This window comes from Phaseolus vulgaris, chromosome 6 (assembly GCF_000499845.2).
Source record: "Phaseolus vulgaris cultivar G19833 chromosome 6, P. vulgaris v2.0, whole genome shotgun sequence".
Taxonomy (NCBI): Eukaryota; Viridiplantae; Streptophyta; class Magnoliopsida; order Fabales; family Fabaceae; genus Phaseolus; species Phaseolus vulgaris.
The window spans coordinates 24,249,532-24,276,686 of NC_023754.2; the positions used below are offsets into that span (position 1 = coordinate 24,249,532).

The following is a 27,155-nucleotide window of genomic DNA, read 5'->3' on the forward strand; positions in this document are numbered from 1 at the left end:
GTAAAGAGAAATAAAATAGTAACCATTGTTGTCACAATCTAGAAGGGAGAAAAGTGTGCAACTTTAACCTTTTCAAAATATTTAAATTTCAGCCTATAATATATATTATGTAGATGGTAAGTGTTTATTTTTATATAATTAAAATTTATAATAAACATATTTTCAATATGTAAATTATGTTATACTTAATATTTATAGTAAATAAAAACATTTTAATATATTATATTTATAATTTACAAAAAACCAATTTAAATTATAACACCATACACAATTTCCATAGAAAGAAATTAAATCTTAGTTTAAAAATAAAATAAAAAAATCAAAAGGATAAAATATATTAACATACAAGTAAGTAAAAAAAAAAACTGTTTAACTAATTGTAACAAAATGTATGAATACACATTTAAAAAAATAGAGAATAAACATCTTCATCTCTAAATTGTTTATTTTAATTCTTATATATATAAACTGAGTATTAATAATTGATCATCCAACCACAGCCTCTCATAAACCTTTCTAGATAGTTAAAGGTAATAATACTATAGTGTGTAGAAATATTTTTTTAAAGCAAAGTTATTTACTGTCATTTAATGATATTTGATATTTTTCTTATGAAGTTATTAAATGTCATTAAATGGTATTGAATAATTTCAATTAAAAGTTAAACTATTGATATTTAAAAAAATTGAAATTTAACTTAAAAATTATAATTTGAGATGATTGAAATAATTGGTTTGGCTAAATTGTAAGATATACACTAACTTTTTAAAAAAATATAAAAAAATGCTTATGTTTTAATTTTATCAGTATTTATATGTTTACTCTTTATAAATAACTCAAACTAAATATTAAGTTAAAAGAGTAATACTACTATTGTAGAAAAATTAGTACTCCTTGTGAAAAAAATGTTACTCTCTTCGGTTTATGAGTTGTTTAAGCTTTATTTTTACATAAAACTTAGTTTAAATCCTAAACCTAAAAATATACAACTATTTTATATTACATATCAAAATATATCCCTCTTTATACATAAAGGATTACAAACAAAATATTCAAATGAAAACTTATATTTCTTTGATTGCTCACTGAGGAACTTTATCACCTGCAGTCTCATATACTCACATGTAAATTAATAAATTAACACGATCATCACATATTAAAGAAAACAAATACAAAATAAAACACATGATATGTTAACTATTTTTATTTATTTATTTTTTATTGTTGATAAAAAAAAATGTTAACTATTTTCAAGAATTCTAATATAAATTTGACTTTTAATAACAAGTATAATCCATCAAATTCTCATCATTTGCACAAAATCATAAAGTGTCTTTCACATTCATAATTCATATTATTCCTATCAGATTTCTACTAACACTACTTTCAGAAGACTATATATTGACATTAGCATCCAAATACATGCATCTGTCATATTATTCCCCGTAAATTCACACAGTAATGTGCATAATCATATCAATATCTCATCATCTTATATAACAGGATAAATCCATATGATCTACTATGATCAATTCTTTCAAACCTCAGACTCAGTCAAATGAACCTCTGACTTTCACCAACTAATTAACTTCATCTATATGATGATTCCGTTATATCAGTAGAATCAAGTCAAGATCGTCTCATTCACAAAATACTCTCATATCAATACACACTAATAAATTACATCACTTCTAATCTAAGGTTATTTTCTAGATCCTTATATTACATGGTGAGAAAAATAGATAAAATAAAAAATTGTACATTTAATTTACTAGAATAAAGAACATTTATTAAAAAATTTATTTCAACAAAATAATCTTAAAAGCATATAAAGGAGGAATATATTATAGGGGCAATAACAGTTTAAATTGTACTTTCACCTCTCAAATATATAATATATTTAATATTTAATAAAAATCAAATTCTCAATATAAAACTCTAAATTTAAAAGCTTTGCTATAAGAAAGAGTAGTAGTAAATATAATTTTGTTCACTAAAATAATTATGCACTCTTCTCTCTTCGTTATTTGCAATTGTTGCACATCTAATATGTCAATAATCAAGTGTTATTGAAATTATAAAGAAATATATACAGGAGAACTATTTGTTTTCAGAGGCAATTTTTTTTTTTCAGAAAATATGAAACTGGGATAAAATGAAACAAAGGGAGTAAGTTTTACATAAAATTAATAACATTTAATTTATTTTTATGAAGACAATAACTGTCATTTAATGTTTTTAATTGAATATGCTCTTCACGTAATTAAATAATGGCATAAAGTGTTGAAAGTTTATTGGTTAATATTTTGATTGAAAGTAGAGAGTATAACATAAGATGCTAAATTTGTATAGACTTCATTAATTGATGTTTAATTATGAGACAGACAACAAGGTGAGCATGAATGAATGAATGAATAAGAAAGAGAGAAAAAGTGGAAATTTAAGGAAATTCCAGCTGGTTGCTTCAGATGTTCTGTCTGTTTTTGATCTTCTCCTTCATTTCCCATCTCCGATGATTTCTCCTACTCAGTAAAATCCAAAGGACAAACCAAAAAACAACAACAAAACTTTCATTCTTTCTTATTTCTGCATACTCTTCCGATTGGCACATGCTTCTGTTTCTGGGTCATACCCTCTTCTTCTTTCTGGTAAAGTTTTTTTCTTTTTCTTTTTCTCTTTCCATTTCCCCGGGCTTTGCTTCCCCTTGTTGTTAAAATCAGATTCAGGGGGCATTGGATTGATATTCATCAACATGGTGAATGTGGGATCTGACAAGGAATTTTTGTCCCTTTCTTTCATCTCTCTGCCTGCATTCATGGCTCGTTGCTTGTTTCATCAGCTTTTGCCATTTTTGTTGCAATGTTTGGGACTGTTTCGTGGGACTCACGTGTATACTGTTACTCGTGATTGGAATTTTTTAGCCGTGGATAAAGTTGATGGAATGATGGTGGAAAAAAGTGGGGTTCAAAAGGAGCTTTTGTTTGGGGTAGAAATTTCGGGCTTTCTGTGCCTTTTGTATGTTTTTTTTTCGTAGAAAGCAGCTTTTGTGAACAAATTATGGCGTTTGATTATGGAAACGCTTTCATTTTATTCGTTTTTCCTCATGTAACCTGTTCTCTTTTGATTGAAAATGACACTTTTTTCTTAGAAGGTTTGGTGTATGTTTCTTGCAGGAATAGGGCATTAACAGCATTTGCTGGAAATGGTGTTCCTTGAGTAACGTCTGTCATTCAAATTCAGGCTTGAATGATTTGAGATTAAGGAACAACTACAGGAGTTTCTTCTGCTTCGAAAGATGAGGGTGAATTGACTTTGAGCTTCTCAGAGGCTCCATCTAGTTGTAATCTTATGAAGTGGAGCTTCTCTGAGATACATGTTGAAGAAAGATGATTGAGCAATTCATCAATTTCATTATTCGGCCCCCCAGGTATTACATTTTCCTGTTTGTAGGTGGCTTATCATTAATGTATTTGCATTACAAGTTTGACTAATATGTTTCTTGTGTGTTCAAAATTCATCTTTTTATTTTATCGAAATTCGAATTGCTCTGTACTTTTCAACTGAATGCCTCTATCGTTTTAGGCAAAGCTATTCAAACAACTTTCACTACATAATTAAATTACTGCTGTTTCTGAATTTTTCTCTTGTATTCAGCTAATTCAACTACCTAAGTGCCCCTGCATGCTCTACTTGTGGTTATCTTTTCTCTAGTAAATTGAATTACAGTATCAGTGTATCTACTTTGTCAAATATACAGGGCTGAATATGATCCAGATCAGTACCTATGGGAAAAGGAATTCACCCTTGCAGGAAGAACGTACCAACGGCAGGATTTGGAGGCAAGTATGGACATAGTTTTTTTAGATTCAACTACTATTGTCCACTTTTAGAAGTTTCTTTATGACTACAATTTACTGCAAATCTTTGAAAAATAGATAGATTATCTTCCTTTTTTCTTATAAACCTTGCAGCTCAAGAATTCCAGAGGTTATACCTTGCAGTGTAGCCATTATCTACCTTCACCTTTGCCTGAAGATATTTCCCTTCCCTGTGTTATATATTGCCATGGAAATAGGTAAGTCAACTTTTACAAATACTGCTATCACTTCAATAATCATAAAGATCATTTTTAACATTTTTTTCAGAATTATACGCTCACTCAATTCTTCTCTATTTTGGTATGTATGTACATGTACTATGACACAGTGGATGTAGGGCTGATGCCAATGAAGCTGCTGTTATTCTTCTTCCATCAAATATTAGTGTTTTTACTCTTGACTTCTCGGGGTCAGGCTTATCCGATGGAGACCATGTTAGCCTTGGTTGGCATGAAGTAAGTTACCTAAATATTTATTTCTTTAATTAGTTTCCAAGATTATATGTTCATCCATCTGACTAAGTTTTCTCGAGTATCTTTAAATTTTATCTTTCATGAAATCAACAATGCAACACATGTATACACTTGCATGCTTATCTGTGTAATTTTCCTGCAATGTTTTCTCAAGTTTAATGTTTTCTATGACAGAAAGATGATCTCAAGATGGTGGTGTCATATTTAAGAAGCAAAAAACAAGTATCTCGTATCGGTCTCTGGGGACGATCAATGGGTGCTGTTACTAGGTATTACTTCTTCCAGTCAGCTTCTTTGATTTTTGATGCAGTAGTTATTTCTTTCTATGTACTTATATTACATGTTAATTGTATATAAACCAAAAAAAGGCTTTTCAAGAAAGTCTAAACTTAAGAATTCAATGCTGGGTTTTAACAGTTTGTGTAATTATAAGCCTCATCTATGAGAATCTTTATTGTAATTTATTTCTCACTATGCTTTGGTGTGGTGTAGCCTTCTTTATGGAGCTGAAGACCCTTCTATCGCTGGGATGGTGTTGGATAGTGCGTTTTCAAATCTGTATGGTCTGATGATGGAGCTCGCTGATGTCTACAAAATTCGACTTCCGAAGTTCACTGTACGTGTTCTCTCTCCTTCCTTCCCTCTCTGTGTTTGTGCATATGTAGTACTTTAGGTTCTACCTTCTCCTTAGTGATAATAGTAAATTTGGAATTAAAATAGAAAAAGAGGATCTTCTTTTGGTTAACTTGTTACTTCTTGGAGCGATATGGTATGAATCTATAGATTGTAGTAGTTCATGGTATCTGCCACATATGGTGTGGTCTGTATCATCAATATGATTTTTTTTTTTTCTGGTTGTGAAAGATTTCAGTATTGCATTGCTATAAATCATCTCAAAAGCTGTTTAGTGGTGTTTCTCGGGGAAGAAATAGGAGGCTGTAATTGTAATGTTTAATTTAATTTAAGAACAATTTATCATATATGTTTGTCAGGAACAAAGACATGAAGTAAGAAAGGCAAGAAATTTTTTATTGAATAGGATGAAAATAACAATGAATAGGAGAAAAATCTCCCTCCCAAGGGCTTCCCTTTCACACAGGGCTAGTACTCAATTTACAAATGAACAATACTTTATCAATTTTGACCTTGAGTACAAGGTTGATTTTTAGAAGGGGTGGTATTGTTTGGACTAGGAGAAAGAGGGAGTTAGTTATGACAGTTAGGATATTAATCAGTTAGTTACTGGTTAGTTAGGATATTAATCAGTTAGTTACTGGTTAGTTATTTTGAGTTCTTTATAAATTGAGTATTAGCTCTTTGTGAAGGGGAAACCTTGGAGGAGAGATTTATCCTATTCATTTTTAGAAACCCTTTCCTTTCTTTCTTGATTCTTCCTAACAATGTTATTTCCTACACCCAAGTTATCTGACATGGGACTTTAAATAAGAATTTATTCAGGATTTAAGGTTTCTTGCCTCTTAGGGTTGTTTTTCTAGTTGGAAATTCAAACGATAGTATTGTTTAATATCTATAAAGTGATAAAGTATTTCATCTTAAATCTTTCGTATGCATATTCTTGTCATGGTTGGATCTTTAATTTGAATTTATGTCTATTGCCTTTTGTTTTTTCCTTTCATTTTTTCAAGCAAAGTGGATCTAAATGTTAACTCAGAGAGCATAAGGCTAAAACCCTGCCTTCTTCTGCTCGATAATTCTCATATAAGTACAATTTAATTGTCAATCTGACTTTCAGCCCACTAAATCTGCTAAACTGCATATATACATTACAGCATATTATCCTAATTAAGATGATAGAATAACAGTTACAAATACAAATAAATGGGCTATAAATTTGGATTGTCTTCTAGACTGTAATATTTCTGACCATTTCTAATTTTGATCAAGTCTAAGATTTTGCTGATTTGTTCCACAATTAGGTTAAAATGGCTGTACAATACATGCGACGGGTTATTGAGAAGAAGGCAAAGTTTGATATTATGAACCTGAACTGTTTGCTGGTATGGATTCATTCTGCAATTTTTTCTTGACCTGGTCCACTTTTGAAATTGTAGAATTATTAATGTAAACTTAATTTATCATGTGTGTTTTCACCGGATTGGGATCCTCCTCTTCTATTTATTGTTAACAAGAGAGATAAATTTTAACCATTTATTGCGCTTTACTACTTAGTACCATTGAAATAAAAATCAACTAAAGCTATGAAAGAAGAATAGGGAACATGCATGCCTGATTAGTGGGTTATTTGGCTTTATTTCAACCTTAATAAATGGTTAGGATTTATTAAACAGAACATCTTCTGTTAACAAGAAATAGGACAGGATCCCAATCCTATTTTCACCTTGAAATCTTGCATGTTTGAATTCACTCAATTATTAGGGAGAATTCACCACTTTTTTTTATCGTTAATTATGTTGAACACAAACTATTTCATACATAACTATAGTATAATAGCATTCATTTTTTGGCTAAACAATTAGTTTAGTCACTTCCTTTCATGACTATCTTAATGCTTTAAAAGCTTCCAGGCTGCACGGAAGACATTCATTCCTGTTTTATTTGGACATGGTAATGATGACCAATTCATTCAGCCTCATCATTCTGACCTCATCTCTGAATCATATGCGGTATTCCTTCAAGCCATCAGGCTAATGCTTTTAAAAGAAATATGCTATTTTCCACTCTTTGCCATAAACAATATATATATATAACTTGGTCTCTAAATTTGTAGGGAGACAAAAATATCATAAAATTTGATGGTGATCACAACTCCTCTAGACCACAGTTCTTTTATGATTCAGTATCCCTTTTCTTCTACAATGTCCTCCGCCCTCCTCACATTCCCAGAGCTCGCAAGCTTGACAGGTATTTTGAACTAGGGGATTTGAAGATCGGTTCTGCAGTGAATGAGGTAAGTAGCACTTGAGAGAAACTGAGTCTACAGGAAATGTATATGAATTTATACTTTGTGCCAAGAATGTAGTTTGTGGACTCAAACAATGATAATACATCAGCAAACTTCAGTGACAGTAACTTGTCATCGAAAGGGAAAAAGAAAAAGAAAGGAGATACGGGCTCATCTAGGCTTAAGTGCCTGAAACCTGTAAAATTTAAGATGTCAACTTCCAAGTCACCTTTTGAAAATATCAGTAGAAAATGTTATTATATGGTCGCTCAATTCAGTTTTGTTATGTGTTTTATTTGAATGACAAAGACTAATTTTCTCTTGCTTTCATTCCAGAGTCTATTATATGGGATAATCTCTAGTCTACAGTCTGCAACTATTGATGCTGCAAGTTCATCTTCCGCTCGTCCAAGAAATTCAAATTCAAACACAGCTTCTGTTAGAGAACTTATTCCAAAAGTTGTTGCAGTAGCTGCTCCTGTAGGATGCTTCCTTCCATTTGTCTCTGTAATTTTGATTAAAAATCTTTGTGCTGTTAATTCATTAATTGCTTTTAATGCAGGAGTCCGTGATCAGAGAGGAACTAATGCGTGGAAATGATGTAACTGGCCATGATGAGCCTCCAGATATGAAGGTGATTTTATCAAGGACCCTCTCTGAAATTAAGAAATTGTTCAGGGCTTTTTCACATCTAGATCGCACTATTTCCATCTAGAGAGGAATTGGTTACTTTTTTTTTTGGTTATAATAATTTGCTATCCATTGCATTAGTGGTCTTAAAATTCCTTTGTAGATCTTGACTCATTTTTATTTTGTCCTGAAATGGACTTTTAATGATTCAACAGGATGAGCCAAATGACCTGGCTGAAGATTATTACTCATACACTAGCTCAACTCGAGAAAGCTGGGGCAGATGTTCTTCTTTAGTATTAAGCGATGAAGAATCTTATCCAGATTACAGGGATGATGATAATTGTTCTGAGGTCTGTCTCCAATACACATGCATGCAAATGCACATAATATTTGATCTAAAAGTGACGTGAGAAACTTATTTGATGGTAACTTGTCTGCTTGTAAGAGAAAATATCAATTTGCATTTTCACTTTATGAAAAAGTTTCTCGAAGCAGGGCCTTATTTGTAGTAGACTATTTTATTTTCGGGTAATTAATACATTGGCATGGTTGTTATGTGCTTCATGTGTCTAATAATATTGAAATACTCTTGAAGGCATTTGCAACACCCCTTGGAAGTCTGAGAGAAATGTCTGCAGACCCTAAAGAAGAGGAAAAAAGCCAGAAAAAGAAGCAGAAAGCTGAAAGATCCACAAAGAAGCACAAGTCTGACAGATTTGAGAAGTGGGAGTCCTTAAGTCGGAAGCTGCGACTTTGCATTCTAAAGGGATCTGCCAATCGGAGACCAAAGCGCTCTTGACATGTCTTGACTGCTATGTGTTACATAGTTAGCTAACTACATGTTTTCATAAGATCAATGTAAGACACTGCTATGTTTAGGCACTTCATGAAACTCAACTTGTTTGTAGGTTAACTAGTTGATTGACTTGACTCTCATTTGGGAAATAATTCAACATGTATTTATGTGCGAAATGTTGGTTTCTCTTTCTGGCTCATCAAGTTCTTCTTCTATTTATATTTAGGTCTCTTAATTAGATTCTATTCAATATTTATTATTGAGTGAACATCCATTTTGGTCTTTGAAACATATAAACGGTGACAGGTAGATAGATTCCTGAAAGAATTTATGACATTCAGGTTTTTATGGTTTTCAAATGTTGGACACATTAGTTCTTGTGTTAGGATCGTAAATAGATGTCTGTTAAGTGTGAAGATGTCATTTTTTTTACTAGTTAGCGTTTCACTGTTATCCAGGTCTTCTTCTATGCAGACAAACCCTGCTGCTTCGTCTCTTCAATTTCCTCATGTTTTTCTCTCTGGCTACTCATTCATCTCTTTCTCATCATTGGGATCTTTAAACTCTCATTTTCTCTACTATCTCTAGAAATTGAACGTGATTTCTGCAACTTTTTTGCTGTGCATTCTCCTCCCTACACAGCTAACACTAGTAGATTCTGTGTTATTGGACTCATCCACACAACCCCTTTTGCATTCAGGTGGACAAAGTCAAAACCAACCCTCTCTTTTTCTTCCCAACACAAGAAGACATATCTTTTCTCCCACACATAACAAAAAGTAAACTTCTTTCGCTCACAATTCGGCTGAATTTTGGACCAAGATGGGTGCAGGGAACTATTACTGGATCCTCTAGGTGAACAGCAATGCCACGGATGAAGAAATCAAGAGGGCAAAAAAAATGTTTGCCATGAAATGACACCCAGATAAGAAGGGTTTGCAGAGGAGGAGAAGAATGATATCTTTTACAAACATCAATTATGACAGAACAATGATATCTTTTCACATAACATACAACTGTTTACATTACTGACAGAGTTAACTGATTTTAACAGAAGGATTTATATATTCAACAGTTGAAAACTATAAGAATTTAAATGTCACCAAAAAAAATTCAGAAATCTACCTATCATGTCCTATGCTTTTTAGAGACAAAAATATTATTACTCATTTATTATTTTTGAAGTTGTTGATGATAAATCACACCTTAAAAGGTAATTTAATATGCTAATAATTATTTAAAAATATATTGTGTACTTGTAAGTTAATTTTTTTCTGCACTTTCATCATGGTAATTTCTCCTCTTATACTACTAGAAATATTTGGAATTTCGTTTATTTTGTTAGTCATTCTCTTCCAATGTGAAATACATTGTTCAGTAATTGTTGTACAAATAGTGTAAAAAAATAAAAAATAAAAAAATGGACATAATTAAAAGTTGAAAAGCTATTGAAAACGGGGAATGTTAGGAGTGAGAAAATGAAAATGAATAAACTAATTGAATTAAATATTTTTTATCAAACTATTTAACTATAGACATAATTACTTTATTGTCACCCCAAATGATAAAATTTGTCTTCAAAGTATAAGTAATTAATTGAAGTTTTACAGCTAGATAATATCTGAAAGTTAAAAATAAAAGTCTTATTTTTAATTTTTTAAGGATTATGACATCATATCATTTTAAATTTATTCATTCAACTTAATTACTTGTTCTGGTTTTGAATATATTTTTGAGTTGTTAATTAAATCCTACATTGCACGTGAATTATTATTTATATTTTTATTTCTTATTTTCATATCTGTTACATAATTTATGGTTCGTCTTGATTTTCGTTTTTTATCTTTTTATCAATTTCATAATTTTAAATTTAATATTTATAACATTAAGGTGTATGAGTCCTAACTTCAAGGTTTATTATGGAATTTGAGTATTTTACATTTCCAATGATTTAATTTGTCTGATTAAATAAATATATAATTGCGAATGTTATGATATCATTTGTTATACTTATAAAATATCCATTTTGTTCAACAAGTTCAAATTTAAAAATCTTATTGCAGATTTTAAAGCTGTATATTGCGTTTATTATTAAAAATTATAAAAATACATATTATCATATAATCATTAAACTAACTATTCAATATAGTAATAATTATTAACTAAATCCAAGACACCACTAATCAAGTTATCAACTAATATATTATTAATGTACATAAAAATTTTAGAACGTATTTTTAAGCTTTTGTGATATTTAAAAGTATATTTTAAAACTTATATTTAATCTTATGAGAATTTAAATTTTAAATGAAAATTGATATAAAAATGGATAATACGAAATTTAAAATGAATCATAAATTTTGTAAAAAGATGGTAAAATATATGATAAGATATTAATGTGTTTGATAATAATTTAAATATAATGTAACATTTTATTGAAAATTTGAAAATATTTCCAAAGATCAATGACAGAAGTTCTTGAGTTTAAACACTTAATTTAAAATGAAATTTTATGAGATGTCATAAGTGTTTGAAAAAAATAAAAATAAAAATAAAACAACTTTCACTCTGAATCACACAGTTCCTCTGGGCAGTGAAGTGATTTGAATTACCCCACCATAATGTTCATGTGAATTACCATGGTTTATGAAGCAAATGACAAGATTTTTTCTATTAACCCAATTCAACTTAGTTCTCTAAAACAATTAAAGGGTGGATGTTTAGTCAAGTACTGAACATTTGAACTGAAAACTAAGAACATTGGGAATCTATGATGATCAGGTCCCCTGGTCTATTAAGGAATACAAATAAAACAGAAACTAAGCTTAGAAGGAAGATAAAATGAGTCCTAGAACACAACCTACACATTACACCAAATCACAGATTACTGCCACCAACCTTATCCAATTCTTCACCACTTCTGCTAGACATACCCATTGAAGGATCAAATTGCTCTTGCCCAAGAAAAACAGTGTTAGGATGTTGGTATGATGACATGCTTGACTCCAGTATCTGAAGTGGAAGCACCATGTCTTGCTTAGAATAAGATCCGTCCATGTTTAGCCGTTGCTTCTTGGTTGATCTCTCCCCTTTAGGACTGTCAGCAGGGGAACCACCATGGCATCCAGAATCTGGTGTCAATGGTTCATGGTGTGATGAAAAAGATTCCCCTGAAAGACTCTTTGCTGGGACACGGTCCTTGGCAGCCTTTTCCGGGTCCGGTGTAGACGGGTCGGTATCAGGTTCTTGGCACACGTCCCCTGGAACCACAGCCACAACCCCAGTGTCAGGTGCCTCTGAAAGAACTCCACTGAGCCGCTGTTGTTCTTCAATTATCTTTTTCAGGTATTTACCCTGGGCTTCTATCCGTAGTTGTAGCTGTCTCTGCACCTGTTCCACATCAAAATACAAAATTACTAGCTTGGCATCTTAATTACAAATAATTCATCAGTTTGTCATTTTTGTCTCCACTTTGTACAAAATTGAAAATTTATAACTTAAATTTCAGAGCAGCAAATACACAAATTTTAAACTCCATTTTCATATTGTGCAGTACAGAAGTCTCAATGTTTCATCATGAGATACGAATACACTTTGTATGGTACAACCAAGAAGTTAGTTATTATATAACTAGAAATCAATACCATCATTTCCTCTCACATGATTATGTGAAATAGAAATCATAAATTACAATCAGCTAATAGTGTGAAGTCATCAGATCAGTTGAAATAGGAAAATATACCTCCAATTGTTCATGAAGTCGCTTCTGCACCTCCATTTGAAGCTTTAGTGCTTCAGTAATCTGCATCCCACTGCAGAAAGATAAGCCCACAAGTGAATTATTAATCACTTGTACCACCAATCATCAAACAATCAAGAGCTTTTGGTAAAAGTGTTACATTCTCCGTTAAAATTTAAAAGGCATTGAATACAGAAAAATAGATAAAATTTGTCCTCTGGTGTTGGCCTAGCAAAATGTAATCTAGTGACCCACATATATATATATATATATATATGTGTGTGTGTGTGTGTGTGTGTGTGTATCTTTTTTAAAATTTTAAGTCACCACCAACAAGTAGAAGTATAAAATCCCAAATGTAAGGGGGGGAATAAGAGGCAGCACAACTCACGATGAACCATCGAGATTCGAAAGCACATCCCCAGTTTCTTTCTTGTCAGCCTTTTTCCCTTCTATCAAACAAATTTAAAAGTTATCATACAAAACAAATATAAAGGAGAAACCAGAGTAAAATGAATGTTTAATTGACTAAAAAAAATCTTGAACGTGATTTACACTAACAATTTAAATTGCATAAATCAGATAGACATACCATCAGATGAGGAATCCGGTAAATATTTTGCTAGTCGGTACTTCTGTAAGAGAGAAGAAAAATGAAAAACCAATATTTATTGAGAATAATGGACATCATGTTAAGAGGCCCTTTAAGTGCACATTACCTGTAAATGGCTTTTGACATGGTAAATGGTCAAGCCTTGTACACCCATAACTCTGAGGACACCTTTGGGTGTGGCACCTAGCAAAGATGACAGTTAAATTTAAAACATTTTTTTAAGGAATGTTAAAATCATTCATAGAAGCTTGAAATACTCCTTAGCTAACAATAGGATATCTAACCAACATAAGTATACAGATGTAAAATCGATGAGAAGTCAATGCATTATTTTATTATCTGCTACACAACCTAGCCTTCTCATTTTACAGACTAAAGTCGTGTTTTAAGTTTGAGGGGAGCAGAAAAAAACAACTTTCAGATTCCTGCTAACCAAAAATAAGGGGGGAAATACTCACGATCTGGCCCACCAAGTTGAGCCACAGCATCAACGAAGCGCTCATGTAATTCATGTGTCCACCGTAAACGTTGTTTTGAGTTGAGATTAGAGTTGTTACTATGACTGTTTCCTCCATTGCCATGATCCATTGCGCTGCCACCACAATCTATGTGCTGACCATGAACTAATGAATTACCTCCAACTAAACTTGCACTAGGAACATTCTTTGAATGATACATTTGTCATTTATCTGACAGCAAACAAATAAAAGTGAATACAATATAAAATGGAAATTAATTCAATCATCTTCAACTTGACACCATATTGGAAGAGGTTTGTGAAAAACAGAGGGGAGAATCAGACAAGCAGGCAGACAGACATATAAATCTACTGGTTCCACAAGATAAGAGCAACCTTTTGAATTTTCTTCGTTTATAGTGTATACATTTCTTTTAATTATTACAAAATTAGTATGTTCTGAACCCAATTCCTAATGTGAATCAATTCATTTCATATTTGGTTCTGTCGTGAATTCACATTATGTAAGTCTCTCAATCAACTTTTCCGATTGTCATTAACAAAATTTACACAATGAATCTTTTAGAACTCACAACACAAACTTTAAAAATGATCCCTGATATCCAATGGACCATTTGATCAAAGTTGAATAGAATGTTCATTCATTTTATTGCAAAGGCCTTCTTTACCTAAAGCCTCCTGATTTCTTTCTTCAGGTGAGTTCCCAGGAAAAAAACTCGAGCATCATGGAAAAGGCACACTGTTTCCATGTCTAAAACACATAAAAACAAGTGATTTTTTGCCTAAAGTCATCTAATAACTAGGTAAAATCTTGTAGTGTTTTTATTTGATGAAAGCACTCTATAGAAACACAAATCCACTGAACTTATAAGTGATTTTTAGCCTATGTAAATTTATAAATAGGACCCTTCAAATATCATCTAATTCTAGTACAACTAAATTATCAACTGCAGTTTTGCAGAATAAATATATCGCTTGAAACGAAGAACACATAAGAAGACAAAAAACATCATAATTTAAGGCAATCCTTCTTTCCCTAGCATAGGTTAAACCCACCCAAAATATTCGAGATGAAAAACCTAGCACTCCATCCAACAAGGCTGATTTTTCTATATGCTAGGAAGTTGAGAGAGACATCATTCTTATTTGTAGAGCGCTAAAAATTCAATATCATAATTGCTACTTGCAAAAGAAATCATTAATCAGATGCAATCTAATAACATGAGCAAATTGGGACCCAGTGCTAAAAGTTGACTTATTTTCATCACGCTAACACTTCTGAATATCAATTAACAACAACAAAATCGATGATTAGAAACATCACACATGGAATAGAACACCCCCAGGACTCTCACCATGGCTGAAACAATTGTAACAAACCAACCAACCAACATTAAAAAACACAAACTTACCACTAGTAATTGGGGTTCTGGCCCCACATGAAGAAGAACCCAACAACTCCCATGATGAAAAAACTGAAAATTTTACACCTTTCAGACCAACTCTTTGAAATGTTCCATTTCCCAGCACCAAGCCCAAAACTTTAAAAGTGGGGCAATACAAGAATCAAAGTAAAAAAGTGTAAAACACGAACTTGAGGCCTAGTCAGGGTCAGTAGCATCATTAAAATGAAGCTCAAACCAAAGAAACCTAAAGGGTCACAAAAAATGATACAAATGAAAGAAACCAGAGAAGCACAAGCCTCAGAGACAGATACAGAGAGAAAGAGAGAAACGAAGAGAATACAAAGAGTGACTGAAAACTGAAATTGATAGAAGGAATAAATGGGGGAAGAGAAATACTTACTCAGATCTACGAAATCCAACGCATACAAATTTTCTCCCCCCTCCAATTTCGGAGCTGAGGAGTGTTGTGCTCTGCGTTTTCTCTTTCTCTCTCTTCCTTTCTCTCCCTTTCTCTCTCTTCCTTTCTCTCTCTTCATACACAGTGATACCCTCCAATGAAATTAATGATTTTTTTAGGGGGCTGCTATGGTAAATTATTAATCTTCTTGTTACAAACTAAAAGAATGAAAGAAAAAAAAAATCAAAGCAAAAACTAAAATCAATGCCACGCGTTTTCTTTCTTACTTTACGTAATACTATTGATATAAATAGTTTAATTACGATAGAGTTTTCAAACTCTAAAATTCTAATTATGTCCTATGATTTAATTAAGAGTTGTTAACTTTTAAGTAATGATTTCAAAATCATCCTATTATCATTTAATGATAAAAAAAATGGTCATGTTAAAACTTTTTATAATCATTATTTTGAGATTTATATTAAAAATAAAATTATTGATTGATAATATGAAATCATCTGCACCGCTGTCTATTAAACTTTATTTGTTTTTAGTTAATAATATATTACAGTTAAACTCTAATTCCTGTTTATATGTATCAGTAACACATCTGTTTTATAAAAATACAACCCAGGAGAAATAAATAAAATTGAAATATCAGTATTTATTAATAAATAAAATTGACCGCTTAATGGTATAATAAAATTATTATATAAACTTTTGAAACATATAATTTGTCAAATAAATTAACTTATAAACTTTTAAAATAATTTTCGTATTTTTGAAAATTAATAAAATTAAATTAGACTTTTGACCGTTCAACCGGCCAAATTCTCTCTTTCTTCGATTTGTCTAATCGTTTTCGGGTTTTTATCCACCGTTGACTTTTGACCGTTCTCACTGCTATTACTGGTACTAGAGAAATAAGAAACTTTATTAGTTTAAAAAATAGAAGGGAAAAAATAAAAAGAAAAACAAAATTATAATATATGTTTGATTTTTTTTTATAGAAAAGAGAAAAAAATAGAAAATGTAAGAAACTGAGGATTGTTTGATAAGAAAAATGTTTTAAATAAGTAAGAAAACTTTAAATTGACATAAGTATTCTTAAAGGAATGGTAATAAAAATATAATGTTATTTATTTTTCATAATAAAATTTTATTTTTTATTCATTTATGATTGCTCCACTAATCTCGTATTAAAGAAGGGATATTTTTCCCTCTTTTCTTTCTTTTTTTGACTTAAACCAAATGTTACTGTTGTTTTTAAGAGGCTTCTAACATATTTTTTATTTATTTAATTATGATTGATATAGTAATCAGTTGACATATTTGTTAAGTATAAGATGGTTTATATGGATTAATAAGGTATTTTTTTATAAAATTAATTTCATTGCTAAGATGTATTTTGAGTAATTATGACTTTTTTTAATTATTTTTATTTAATATGTATAGTATTTTTCAAAATTTAATTTATTTATTCATTCTATTACTAACTTTACATTATATCTTAAAACATTTTCAATCAAATTTAAAATAAAATAAGTCAACATAAGGTCAGTCTATGCCATAATTTTATTATATTAATATATAATAGCTAAAATTTCCTGAAATATAATGTAAAATGGGATAAAATTTTATAAAAGATACAAATAATATAATGGTTAAAAATAAAAAATATGTATAAAAAATAATAAGAAATTTTAATAAGTGTTTTAAAGATAAAAAAAAATGAACAAAATGTAAAACTAAATTTGAAATAAAATATAAAAACAACTTATTCTATTAAAAACTGTTTCTTCGTGAATCGTTATTAACAAGGAAAACAAGTTTTTCAATCACTAAAAAAAGGCTAGTAAGAAACTAAAAGTGCTTGCCCAAAAACATACTAATTAAAACCAATTAAACTATTTTTTGTATCCTAAAAAGACAGCAACATTTGATACTATTATGCATTTTATTTTAATTTCACTTTTAAGGTTTTATGAAACATTAAAAATTCAAAATTTTATTTTCTGAGAATGTAATTAAAATTCAATAGAATTATCTAAGCATTATAATTTTAATATTTTTAATTATTTTGTGAATTCCTTCAACATTATTCTTAATACAGCTGTTTTTTTACTAAATAGCACCTATCTTAAAATTATTTTCTAACTCTCTTTTCATAAACACTTCTATATATCCATCTAAATTAATGCATGTGAGCACTAAATTACACCATAAAATCTCTAAAATTAGTTAAAAAAGTAAACACAAAATTTAGGTCCAATAAAGTCTTCAAAATTGGACATGGCAATGTGTGCACTGCAACCAAACATGCAAACAAATTATTGTTTCTAGTGATTCCATGCACAAACACCCTTATATGAACTTGTTGGAACATATATATAAATACTCACATAGTATATAAGTTTAAATATAATGAATTGGAGCTAAGATAGTAGTCCACTTAAAACTTATAATTGTCATTGCCACTTAAGCTAATTAAGATTAGGAGACATAAGAACACAAAACGCAAAAAAGAAAGGGAAGCAAATAACAAAAGAAAAACATGAAAGTGTGTTAATTTGGTTTGTTTGATAAAGAGAATAGAAAAAAGAAGAAAACATACCTGTGAGGCATGGATATTGGAATTAATGACTCCCTTTGTATCTCTGTAGGTTTGATTAGTGAGTTTTATGTATGATTTGGGTGTGTGGACATCCTTATTCTTTGTTGTTTTGGAACTTTGTTTTGTTTTTTTGTTTTATTAGGATGATTGGTTAGTGTGAGAAGGATTGATCCAAGTGGGTGAGGGTGAGTAGTGAAATAATGTAATAGTTAATAGTGCTTGTTGTGAACATGACAACAACAAGTACCATTGTAATAAGCTAACATGGAATCTTCCTCGTAATATTCCCTTATATCCTTTCTTCTATTAACAAAAACTATGAATCAATTTTAAAACATTATCACTTCAAATATTAAAAAAAATTAATATCTCTTTCTTTTTTTTTCTCTCCATTTTCAATATCCCATTTCATCTCCCTGCATTAAATATCTAATGAGAGTGGAAGTGGTAAATCTCATTCCTTTAAACAAAGGTAATAATAATAAACATTATTCCGACAGTGTGGTCCTTTTCCTATTGCTTCCTGCGCATGTTGTACGGTTGTGTATTCCTTCACCAATCAAATACAATACAATTAGAATATTCAATTTCTCAACATAAAAGAAGAGAAGTTTGTGGTTGACTTCATAATGAATATCCAAAGTATGCAGTTTCTCTGGAGTAAAAACTTCACCATTTTCTTATCAAAATTACACTTTAAGTATTGAAAAAAATATACAAGAGAGATCTCAAAGTATATAAAACAAAGTAAAACTAGCTCTTGATTAAGTTTTTTTTTTTTAACTATAAATTTAAGAAAGAGCCTATTAGATACTCTCTCTTGAATGTTTCAAACAGAAAGAAACAATTTAGAAAAATTGCACACTTGTTGTAAACGGAATTCCACTGAGACGGTCAAAGAGAGGTGGTGTTCATTGATGATATCAACTATGATGTTATACCTAATCATGCAAACCCAAATCAATAATAACCCTCCACGTGTCTCAGATGTGCATTTATTTCTTCATGCCATTTTTATATTCTCTTATCATAGTACTAGTCATGTAATACCAATAATGTCTTTCTTCAGAGTCTTCATTATTTTAATTATCTTCAAGAGCTTTCATTTCAAATCTTGTGGATAAAACAAATAAGATGAGACCATAAGTTTGTTTTCTGAAGTAAATTTATTTATCCAACTTAATTAGATTTTTATTTATTAATTTTATAATTTCTCCATTCTATGACCGTCCATCGGTAATATCCTGAGAAAGAGGCTGCTCATAACAGTTAGCATCTCCACCACTGAGTCTATGAAATAATCAACTTTTTTGTTTTTTTTAAGAAACAACAAAATTTGAACACTTGTCATATTCCACCTACCACTTGCATGATGATACAACATTGCAATTTGAGCTGCAATTTTCATTTCATTTGACTGACAGGCCAAGACTATGTCCCCAAGAAGTGCAATGGAGTATATTATTCAATGCTAAAGCCACATTACAAAACACGTAAAATCATAGAATACAACAAAAAGTCACATAAAAAGCAAATGCCACTACTTTAAAACATGATTTGATGAGGAAAATATTTTGTTTAGGGAGAAGCATGGATTTTAAGTCAAACCAATTAAAAATTGTCTTCTCATTCATTGAATCTCCTATCTCTAATGACCCAAATATTCATAGATTAAAACAATTGTTGGAAAAAAAAGTAACTTGTGGGAGGCTTGTGGGAATTCAGCAGTTCTTAGAAGAGTTCAAGAGTTTACTAATGATTCCACTCCTATAATTGAAGGGGAGGAAGTATACCATTTATTCAGCATGATGCAATAAGCAATAAGGAATCCATAAAAGTCATTCAAACACACAAATTTTGTATAGTCAAAGCTAGTTTTTGCAATGTTTAAAGCCAGAGAGAAGTTTGAATTTACAAAAGGGTAAAATTGATTCCACCTATGCCTCACTACTAACTTACAAGACATGGGTTCAAGTACCTGTATAGAAAAAGGAATATATGAAGCCCAAAGGTGTACTATTAGAGGATGAACCATCAAGTAGACCTTCCATCCCTACATGCCATACCTAGTTATTCCTTGAGGATGACTACCCTGGGCCACATTGATGGCCTGAGTTCTCATCTTAGCTTCACTCCAGATCAAAGGAGCTGCCATAGAGTCCATGCCTAGCATCCTTCTTTTCCCCCCACCTGGAGATCCTTCTAAAGTCAATCCTCCAGAACTTTCATGTGAGGTTAAACAACTTTCAGTTGAACAATCAGCCCTTTGGGGTGGAAGACTATGTGGTATTTCTTCATCCGGAACATTCACTCCAGCCACCTCAGCTGATGGCAAGGAGTAAAATCCAAGAGGATCAACCAAAGTACCTCTTGGTGTTTTGCTTCCAATTGCTTGAAACTTTTGGCTATCAGTGTCTATAACTGTAGCACCAATAAATTGATCAGCCAGCATCTTGCAAGCTCTTTCAAGCATGGCCATGTATCTCCTCTCTGCATCCTGGCGAATCTGCAAATGCTTCTCTGCCTGCAGTGTGATACTTGTTTCAATTACACTCAATATATGCAAACCTAAGATACCATACGACTAAATTACCAATGTAGCAAAAAATTTGTTAAGCCATATTGGAAGCATAACTTTGCACTAGGAAAATTAAATTTACCTCCACTTGCAAATGTAATTTACTCTGCACTTCCATCTGTGCTCTCAATGCCTCCTTGATTTCATAACCCCTAGGCACAAAATTAACCAATCCTTCAATTTGGTAATTCAAATCCATTGAGACATTTGCCACAACAAAAATTCTTATTTATGAATTAATGAAAAATCTTACTCGTTTGTGTCGGAAGTTGGCAGCTTTGGAGAAGTGTTCTCAGTGCCAGGGCTTTCTAAAAGATATGAACCTGATATTCCTTCCATAAAAGAAGTCAGTTTGAAGCCAAGACAATAACAGAAACGCTTAGAGTACATTACTGAAGTCCTGGAAAACTTTTTCCAGTTTAGAAAGTTGTTTGCAGAGAAAAAAAAAACTATAATCAATGTTCAAATTTAAAGAGTAGTTAATATGTTAAGCATAAATTAACTGGGTTATCCAATTTTTCAAAATTAATCTAATTGGCTCCCTAATTACCAATATGTCCATCAACAATTTGCTACCCAATTGAAATTCTGCATGGAAAGTTCCTCATCAGTTTGCATCAACAATATAACCTAAGTAGGTGACATAAGATTATGGCATTGATTCATCATACTCTGTACAGATTTAAAGTCCAGGTGGACCCCCTCTCTGCTGAAAGGGAAAAAGAAAGGCAACTACAGAACACATTGCACAAGCAAACTCAGATGACGGGAACATAATTAATCCAGAGAGGGGAATGACGATCATACCATCTTTGCATCCTTCACCCAAATCTTTCCCAGATTGCTTACCAAGCCTGTATTTCTGCAATTCGGAAAGAGGGGCTTCATTTTTGGCTCATAGCTTAAATTGGGCAGAGTATGATTAAGAGAATTAAAGAGACCTGAAGATGACTCTTCAAATGAAACAGAGTCAAACCCTTGACATTCATGGTCCGCATTATTGCTTTTGGTGTAGCTTCTGCAGATAACATCCACAACCTAGTCAGATAATGATATTGATGTAAATCTATGCATGAAGACTTCAAGATAAGCAATGGAAAGTAGGCTTAAAATTTAATAACTACTTTGCGAACAAGTCAAGCCAGTTTCATTTCTAAACTTCAGCAGACAACAAAGGCAAATATAATGAACTAATATACTTTCAACATGGACAGGTAATGAATTCATGGAAAAGTATCTTGCTTTGTTATAATTATTAAATGTAGAGAACATAAGCATGTGGTTTGGGTTGAGGATGTAATATATCACAGGCACAGTCACACATGAGTTGGACCCCCTTAACCTGGCAAGTATTTACAAAGGAAAACCTGAATTTGACACTATATAAACTCATTTTACTCCAAACACAACATGATTGACCCAATAATGAATACAATATCATGTCACAAACCCAAATTGTCACCCCTCGTTGCACATTTTCTTTGCAGTTATAATTTAGTATCTTTACAACCAAAGCTAGAAACTTGTCAGAATCTTATAGCAGAAAATGGCACTGAATAAGTATAAATACATGCCCATGATAAAAACTCGCAACCCATCTTCTCGTTCAAATCTGGAAACTAAAAATAGCATCATTTTGGTCCCTCTCATATTACAATAAAATAATCCTACCAGGAAATGACAAAAAAATTAACATTTGTTTGCCTTGCTTTGTTTCCTAAATAGCAATCTACAACAAGAATGTTTATTATAAATTTTCATGATTAATATCACCTGTACCATATAATGTGAATTGGGAACTATGCTAGTATGTTTTTGACAACTTTTAGCAAAGTCATATTGGGTCTTAACGACTTTTGCCATGTTTATGAAACACGACCTCATTATTGGCAATATTCACGGCAGTTTCTCTAAAACAATAAAAGTACTTCATGGTTGTTGGTGGCTCAGTGGAAATGACACATGGTGGCAAACAAAAAAATGCTTTAGTTACATAGCACATTATTGAGACAGCCACATCAACGAGGAAAGTGAATGAAATGAAAAAAAGGAAAAAAATTGTAAATCCACATAATTGGGAATTGTATAGTTCCAAACTTAATCGAGCAAGAAGGGGAACACATTTGATCCTTGAAATATAAGTCATATCAAATAGGTCCTCAGATGATAATTTTCTGTCATCCAATGACATCAATTCGGTCCCAATCATTTTTGGACTATTGATATCAAAATAACTCGTGTGAGATCAACTTGATTTTCCAAATCTTTCAAGGACCAACATTGGGGTTTAATAAAAATAAGCAATGAAAATATAATGGAAGAGTAAAAATCAAATTATTATAAAAAACAGATCAAGATTAACTAAATTCTTTCAGAGCTTAATAAAACAGTAATTATTACAAACATAAACAACTTGCATTGATTCGTTAATAATAATATAGATAGAAGGAAAAGAAGAACAAGAACACAGACAGCTCCATACTGTCAAGGAGATTCCTTATTCATAATTTCTTTTGTGGGTGCCAATGTACCTAAACTCCCTAACTGTGCATCCCTTAGATGAAGGTGGATTTTGGACTTTAGTGAGGTTCAAACATGAAATTTGGATCCTAAAAGAATGGGTCTGTTATGTTATGGCTGTCATTGCAGATTGCATCTCTTCAAGACACAACAGTGGAACCCTCTACCAAAAGTATTTAGGAGCAGCAAAGAGCCATTCAGCTCTGCTTTGCCACTGAAGCAACTGTGACAGAAGCAATTGACAACGTAGTAAACAAATCTCTACATCTAGCACTATAAAATCAATTTTAAGGAGTCACACCTAGTAAATTCCAAAAGAATCCCTTCAATTATTTGAAAAGTGAGTATTATACTTTACAATAACCAAACAAACCCAAGGTGTTAAAAACAATTGTTTTACAATTTGATTCATTCTCTTAATAATCTAAACCAAATGTGCTGCATTGTTCTTCAACTCTTACAATTAATGCATCTGTTAATGCCACATTTAATGTATAAGATCAGTGCCTTTCAAACCACTTTTCTTTGGCAACAGAAGTTCAACAAGGTTGACAAGTATTGACAAATTGTATTTTCTTTTATTCATTCATGAAGTATGCATATGGCAATTTAACTTAGTTCCAAAATCCAAACCTCTGCTAGGTACTTCATTTCGGAAAAAAGAAAATTAATATGATCTTACAAGATGGTTCCATCATGTAAGAAAAACAGGGAGGGAATGCATAATGATAATTGATAACCCACAAACCAAAGGACAAAATATATTGTAATGTTTCATCATATTCAAAAGGCTAAAAAAATCAAATGTGGCAACTAAATAGATCAATGAAACTATGGTAAAAAACACAAAGTGCTAGATCTAAATACTGAAAAAGCTTTAAAGCTATGTCTGGTACCATACATGTTCATCAATAAGCCAACTTCATTACATTCGTACTGCCTATGCAGAAAAATAGTTTCTAACCATTCTTTGGCTCCAAGCAAATGCTTAAAGCTCCCAAGTCAATCATGAGAACATTCAGCACCCATCAACAAACGAGGGTCCCGAAATTGAACAATGATCTCTTCTAAACACAACTCTCTCCAATAAGTTTTATACTTTGTGGTCAAACTCAGAACCCACTGATTGAGAATCTCATTCAAACAAAACAGTATCATATTAAAATTTCCATTAAGCAGTCAAACAAACTAACACACGACTACCAGTAATCAGCTCATGAAAGTATTCTCCACCTACATTGTTACAAAAAGTTCTACTCGTCACAGTTCACATGCATCCCAAGCAAGACCAACAAATCTAGATAAACATAATTGATAATTCCAACTCCAATTATGACAATTTACAACCGAGACAGGAGTATAACCATAAACAAACTCCACAACACCTAAAATTCAAAACAGTAAAATAAAAAATACTCCATTTTCCCTTGCTCCCAAATGCAAAGCTCTCTCATTTCATTTCAAACAAAAAAGCATCACACGCAGCCAGCATAAATACTCAAACAAATCCACCCCAATTTAAAAAAAAAAAATCTTTTTTTTTGCAATTTCCTTAAAAAGAAAATTCAACCAACTTAAGACAAAGAAGGACTAAGAAGAGACTCACTACTTGCTCCCCCAAGCTGTGTGACGGCATCAACGAAGCGTTCGTGCAAGTCCTGAGTCCAACGAAGGCGAGGTTTGGGATCAGCAGTGAGAACAAGACAAGGGTCTCCCTTGTGAGAGTGGGAGAGGTTGGAAGCAGCAGCCTGCATGTCATCCTGCGCCACAATCCCGTCATGGGGGTGTATTAGCCTCGGGTACATCCTCCTTCAATGGGGGAAGCCCAGCAGCCCAGCAGCCCCAGAGAGTAAAAATGGAAGCTTTTTCAGTGAAAGAAGGGACAGAGATCCGAGACAGGGAGAGTAGCCATCTGGGTGTGGATGAAACCAGGAAAGGAGGGAGCTTTGAAGTTGGTTGGGAGGTGAAAGATGATGATGATGAGGATGATGATGAATGAGATGAAAGTGAGAAAGCAAAAGGGAAAACTGAGTCTGACGCTGGCTCGCCTTTCCGGGATCTTGTCCCTTACTGGTCTTTTGAGTGAAGAAAAGGAAAGAGAAAAGAGAGAGAGTTTTTAAGGGTTATTGTCTCTGCCTGTGGGACTCTCTATCTCTCTCCATGCCAATATGTCTACATCCATTATTGCTATCTCTCTCTCTCTCTCTTTCTCTTTCTCTCTCTTTCTACCCATGTCACTCTCTCATTCTACACTCATTATTGTACTCTTTTTTCACATTCTTTTTCTTTTGGAAACAACTCTTCTCCTATGCTTGCTCACAAATCTCAACATTTTCTTAAAAAAGGTTATAACTTGAATTGCCTCCTCTTTCTTTCAGAGACGAAGGAGAAATAAGAGAAATTAATATCTGAGAAAAGAAAAGAAAAGAAATTCAATTTGTTGATTAAAATAGTTTGGCTCCAAATAAAATTAATTATAACGCACTATATGGTTACGCAATCAATTATGGAATATGATTTAATTGATTACATTTCTACAAATGAAAAAAAAAATATCAATAAGGGATTTTTGCATTGTGTTTTAGCTATTCATTTCCATTACTTTCTTCACACTTTACTTGAAAAAATATTCCCTGCATTCCAAAACAACATTTTGTTTCTATTTTCCAAATAATAGTACTTTTAGTTTTAGCCCTTTTAAGCTGTTTTTCTAGTAATACTTTCATATAATTACGAGTAATTAATAATAATAAAAAAAGACATAATGTAGTTAGTCGTTCATAGTGTTTATTTATTTTTTCTTTTGAAGAAGCAAATAAATGCAATAATTTATTTATAAAATAGTTATTAGATGTTTTTACTCTTCTTTATTTGTACATTATAGTAAATATATATGTATAAAATAATTAAATGTTAAGTAAAAAGTGTAAAAAGTGTAAAAAGTAATAAAGGTTTTTCATTTTTAAAATGATAATTAAAATAAAACTATTTAATTTCACAAAACTAATTTTAGTTAGATTTAACTTTAGAGTAGAGTGATTTATATTTGTATGCTTTTATTATTTAATAATAAGGTTCAGTATAATTGTTTCTATTCAAAACAACAGTTATCTAAATTTTAACTTAGAAACAATTATGAATCATTAACAAGTTCCGAACATGTTAAACATGGGATTAAATATGTAAAATTTGTCTAGAATCATGTTATAGTTGACATAAGTAAGGGTAACAGAAAGTCAAATTAAACAGACTTGGTTCATAGAAGTCACCGTATAATTAAGAATTCAATAGAAAAATCATTGTATAATTAAGAATTCAACGTGTTTTTAGTACATGAAAATTAATTTTAATTCCAATAAAAAATTGTTTTTCCTCCTAGAAATTTTAAATATGTTTCTAATAAAAAATAAAATATGTAAATTTGGGATTTAATTCCTAAAAAAAATTATTCCTCTAGACTTTCAAATTATTAATTTTAATTTTTAATATTTATTTGAAATAATAATTAACATTTATTTTATAATTTTTTAGAATCTATTTGAATGTCACATGTTTATAACATTGATATGCGAATTCGAAATTGTTATTTGATTTGATACTTAATACATAAAAAATAACAATTTTCAATTTAAAAAACTAAAACAAGCAAAACAAATATAGAATTAAAATCAAAATTTGCTATTTTACTCGGACTAAGATCTATTAATCACTTAGAGTATTGTATGTTTAAGTAGTCTAATTTTAATACAACTTATTTTATAAATTAAGTTTGTTTTAAAAGATAAATAAAATTTAATTCAATTTTATAGATTTGTACATATTTATATATTTTGAATTGATTTTTTTTAGTTGATGTGAAATATTCAACACATTTGCTTCACGTTAAAGTTGTTAACTTGTGAACGAGATTATCTATTTATAGGTAATTCAATAACAGTTCAATGACATTGTATATCCAACAAATGAATTTCTAATGATTTTAATATCATCTTAAAAAATAACTTTAAGTATAAATAAACTTTATAAAACTAGCTCGTAAGATAATGTTTAAACACATTTATATATTTTGAATTGATCTAATTTCTTATTGAGATATATCATCAACAT

General features: G+C 31.2%; 3 protein-coding genes across 8 annotated transcripts; 1 reads left to right on the forward strand and 2 right to left on the reverse strand.

Annotated features, from left to right (window-relative positions):
- The first annotated feature begins 2,357 nt into the window (after positions 1-2,357).
- LOC137832097 (uncharacterized) lies at positions 2,358-8,879 on the forward strand. 2 transcript variants are annotated; one of them, XM_068640089.1, is made up of 14 exons: positions 2,358-2,648; positions 3,174-3,427; positions 3,758-3,839; positions 3,972-4,075; positions 4,207-4,333; positions 4,526-4,620; positions 4,844-4,967; positions 6,289-6,369; positions 6,898-6,996; positions 7,101-7,280; positions 7,611-7,754; positions 7,837-7,908; positions 8,120-8,257; positions 8,503-8,879. In XM_068640089.1, the coding sequence occupies exons 2-14, from the start codon at positions 3,387-3,389 to the stop codon at positions 8,704-8,706; spliced, it is 1,491 nt and encodes a 496-aa protein (XP_068496190.1). In that variant the 5' UTR covers positions 2,358-2,648; positions 3,174-3,386; the 3' UTR covers positions 8,707-8,879. The 2 variants fall into 2 exon arrangements, with proteins under 2 accessions (XP_068496190.1, XP_068496191.1); XM_068640090.1 differs by having other exon boundaries at positions 2,443-2,648; positions 3,758-3,843.
- A 2,467-nt stretch (positions 8,880-11,346) lies between these two features.
- LOC137832098 (myb family transcription factor PHL7) lies at positions 11,347-15,602 on the reverse strand. 3 transcript variants are annotated; one of them, XM_068640091.1, is made up of 7 exons: positions 15,340-15,602; positions 13,514-13,744; positions 13,162-13,238; positions 13,035-13,077; positions 12,834-12,894; positions 12,446-12,515; positions 11,347-12,093 (listed from the first exon to the last, which is right to left on the reverse strand). In XM_068640091.1, exons 2-7 carry the CDS (start codon positions 13,731-13,733, stop codon positions 11,581-11,583), a joined length of 984 nt encoding a protein of 327 aa, XP_068496192.1. In that variant the 5' UTR covers positions 13,734-13,744; positions 15,340-15,602; the 3' UTR covers positions 11,347-11,580. The 3 variants fall into 3 exon arrangements, with proteins under 3 accessions (XP_068496192.1, XP_068496195.1, XP_068496194.1); XM_068640094.1 differs by having other exon boundaries at positions 12,834-12,891; positions 15,340-15,526; XM_068640093.1 differs by lacking the exon at positions 15,340-15,602 and adding an exon at positions 14,946-15,318.
- A 4,186-nt stretch (positions 15,603-19,788) lies between these two features.
- On the reverse strand, positions 19,789-25,368 carry LOC137832099 (protein PHR1-LIKE 2-like). 3 transcript variants are annotated; one of them, XM_068640096.1, is made up of 6 exons: positions 24,655-25,368; positions 21,470-21,546; positions 21,336-21,390; positions 20,782-20,851; positions 20,611-20,680; positions 19,789-20,474 (listed from the first exon to the last, which is right to left on the reverse strand). In XM_068640096.1, exons 1-6 carry the CDS (start codon positions 24,851-24,853, stop codon positions 20,004-20,006), a joined length of 942 nt encoding a protein of 313 aa, XP_068496197.1. In that variant the 5' UTR covers positions 24,854-25,368; the 3' UTR covers positions 19,789-20,003. The 3 variants fall into 3 exon arrangements, with proteins under 3 accessions (XP_068496197.1, XP_068496196.1, XP_068496198.1); XM_068640095.1 differs by having other exon boundaries at positions 20,782-20,860; positions 24,655-25,309; XM_068640097.1 differs by having other exon boundaries at positions 20,782-20,860; positions 21,470-21,566; positions 24,655-25,186.
- Between the last annotated feature and the right edge of the window lie 1,787 nt (positions 25,369-27,155).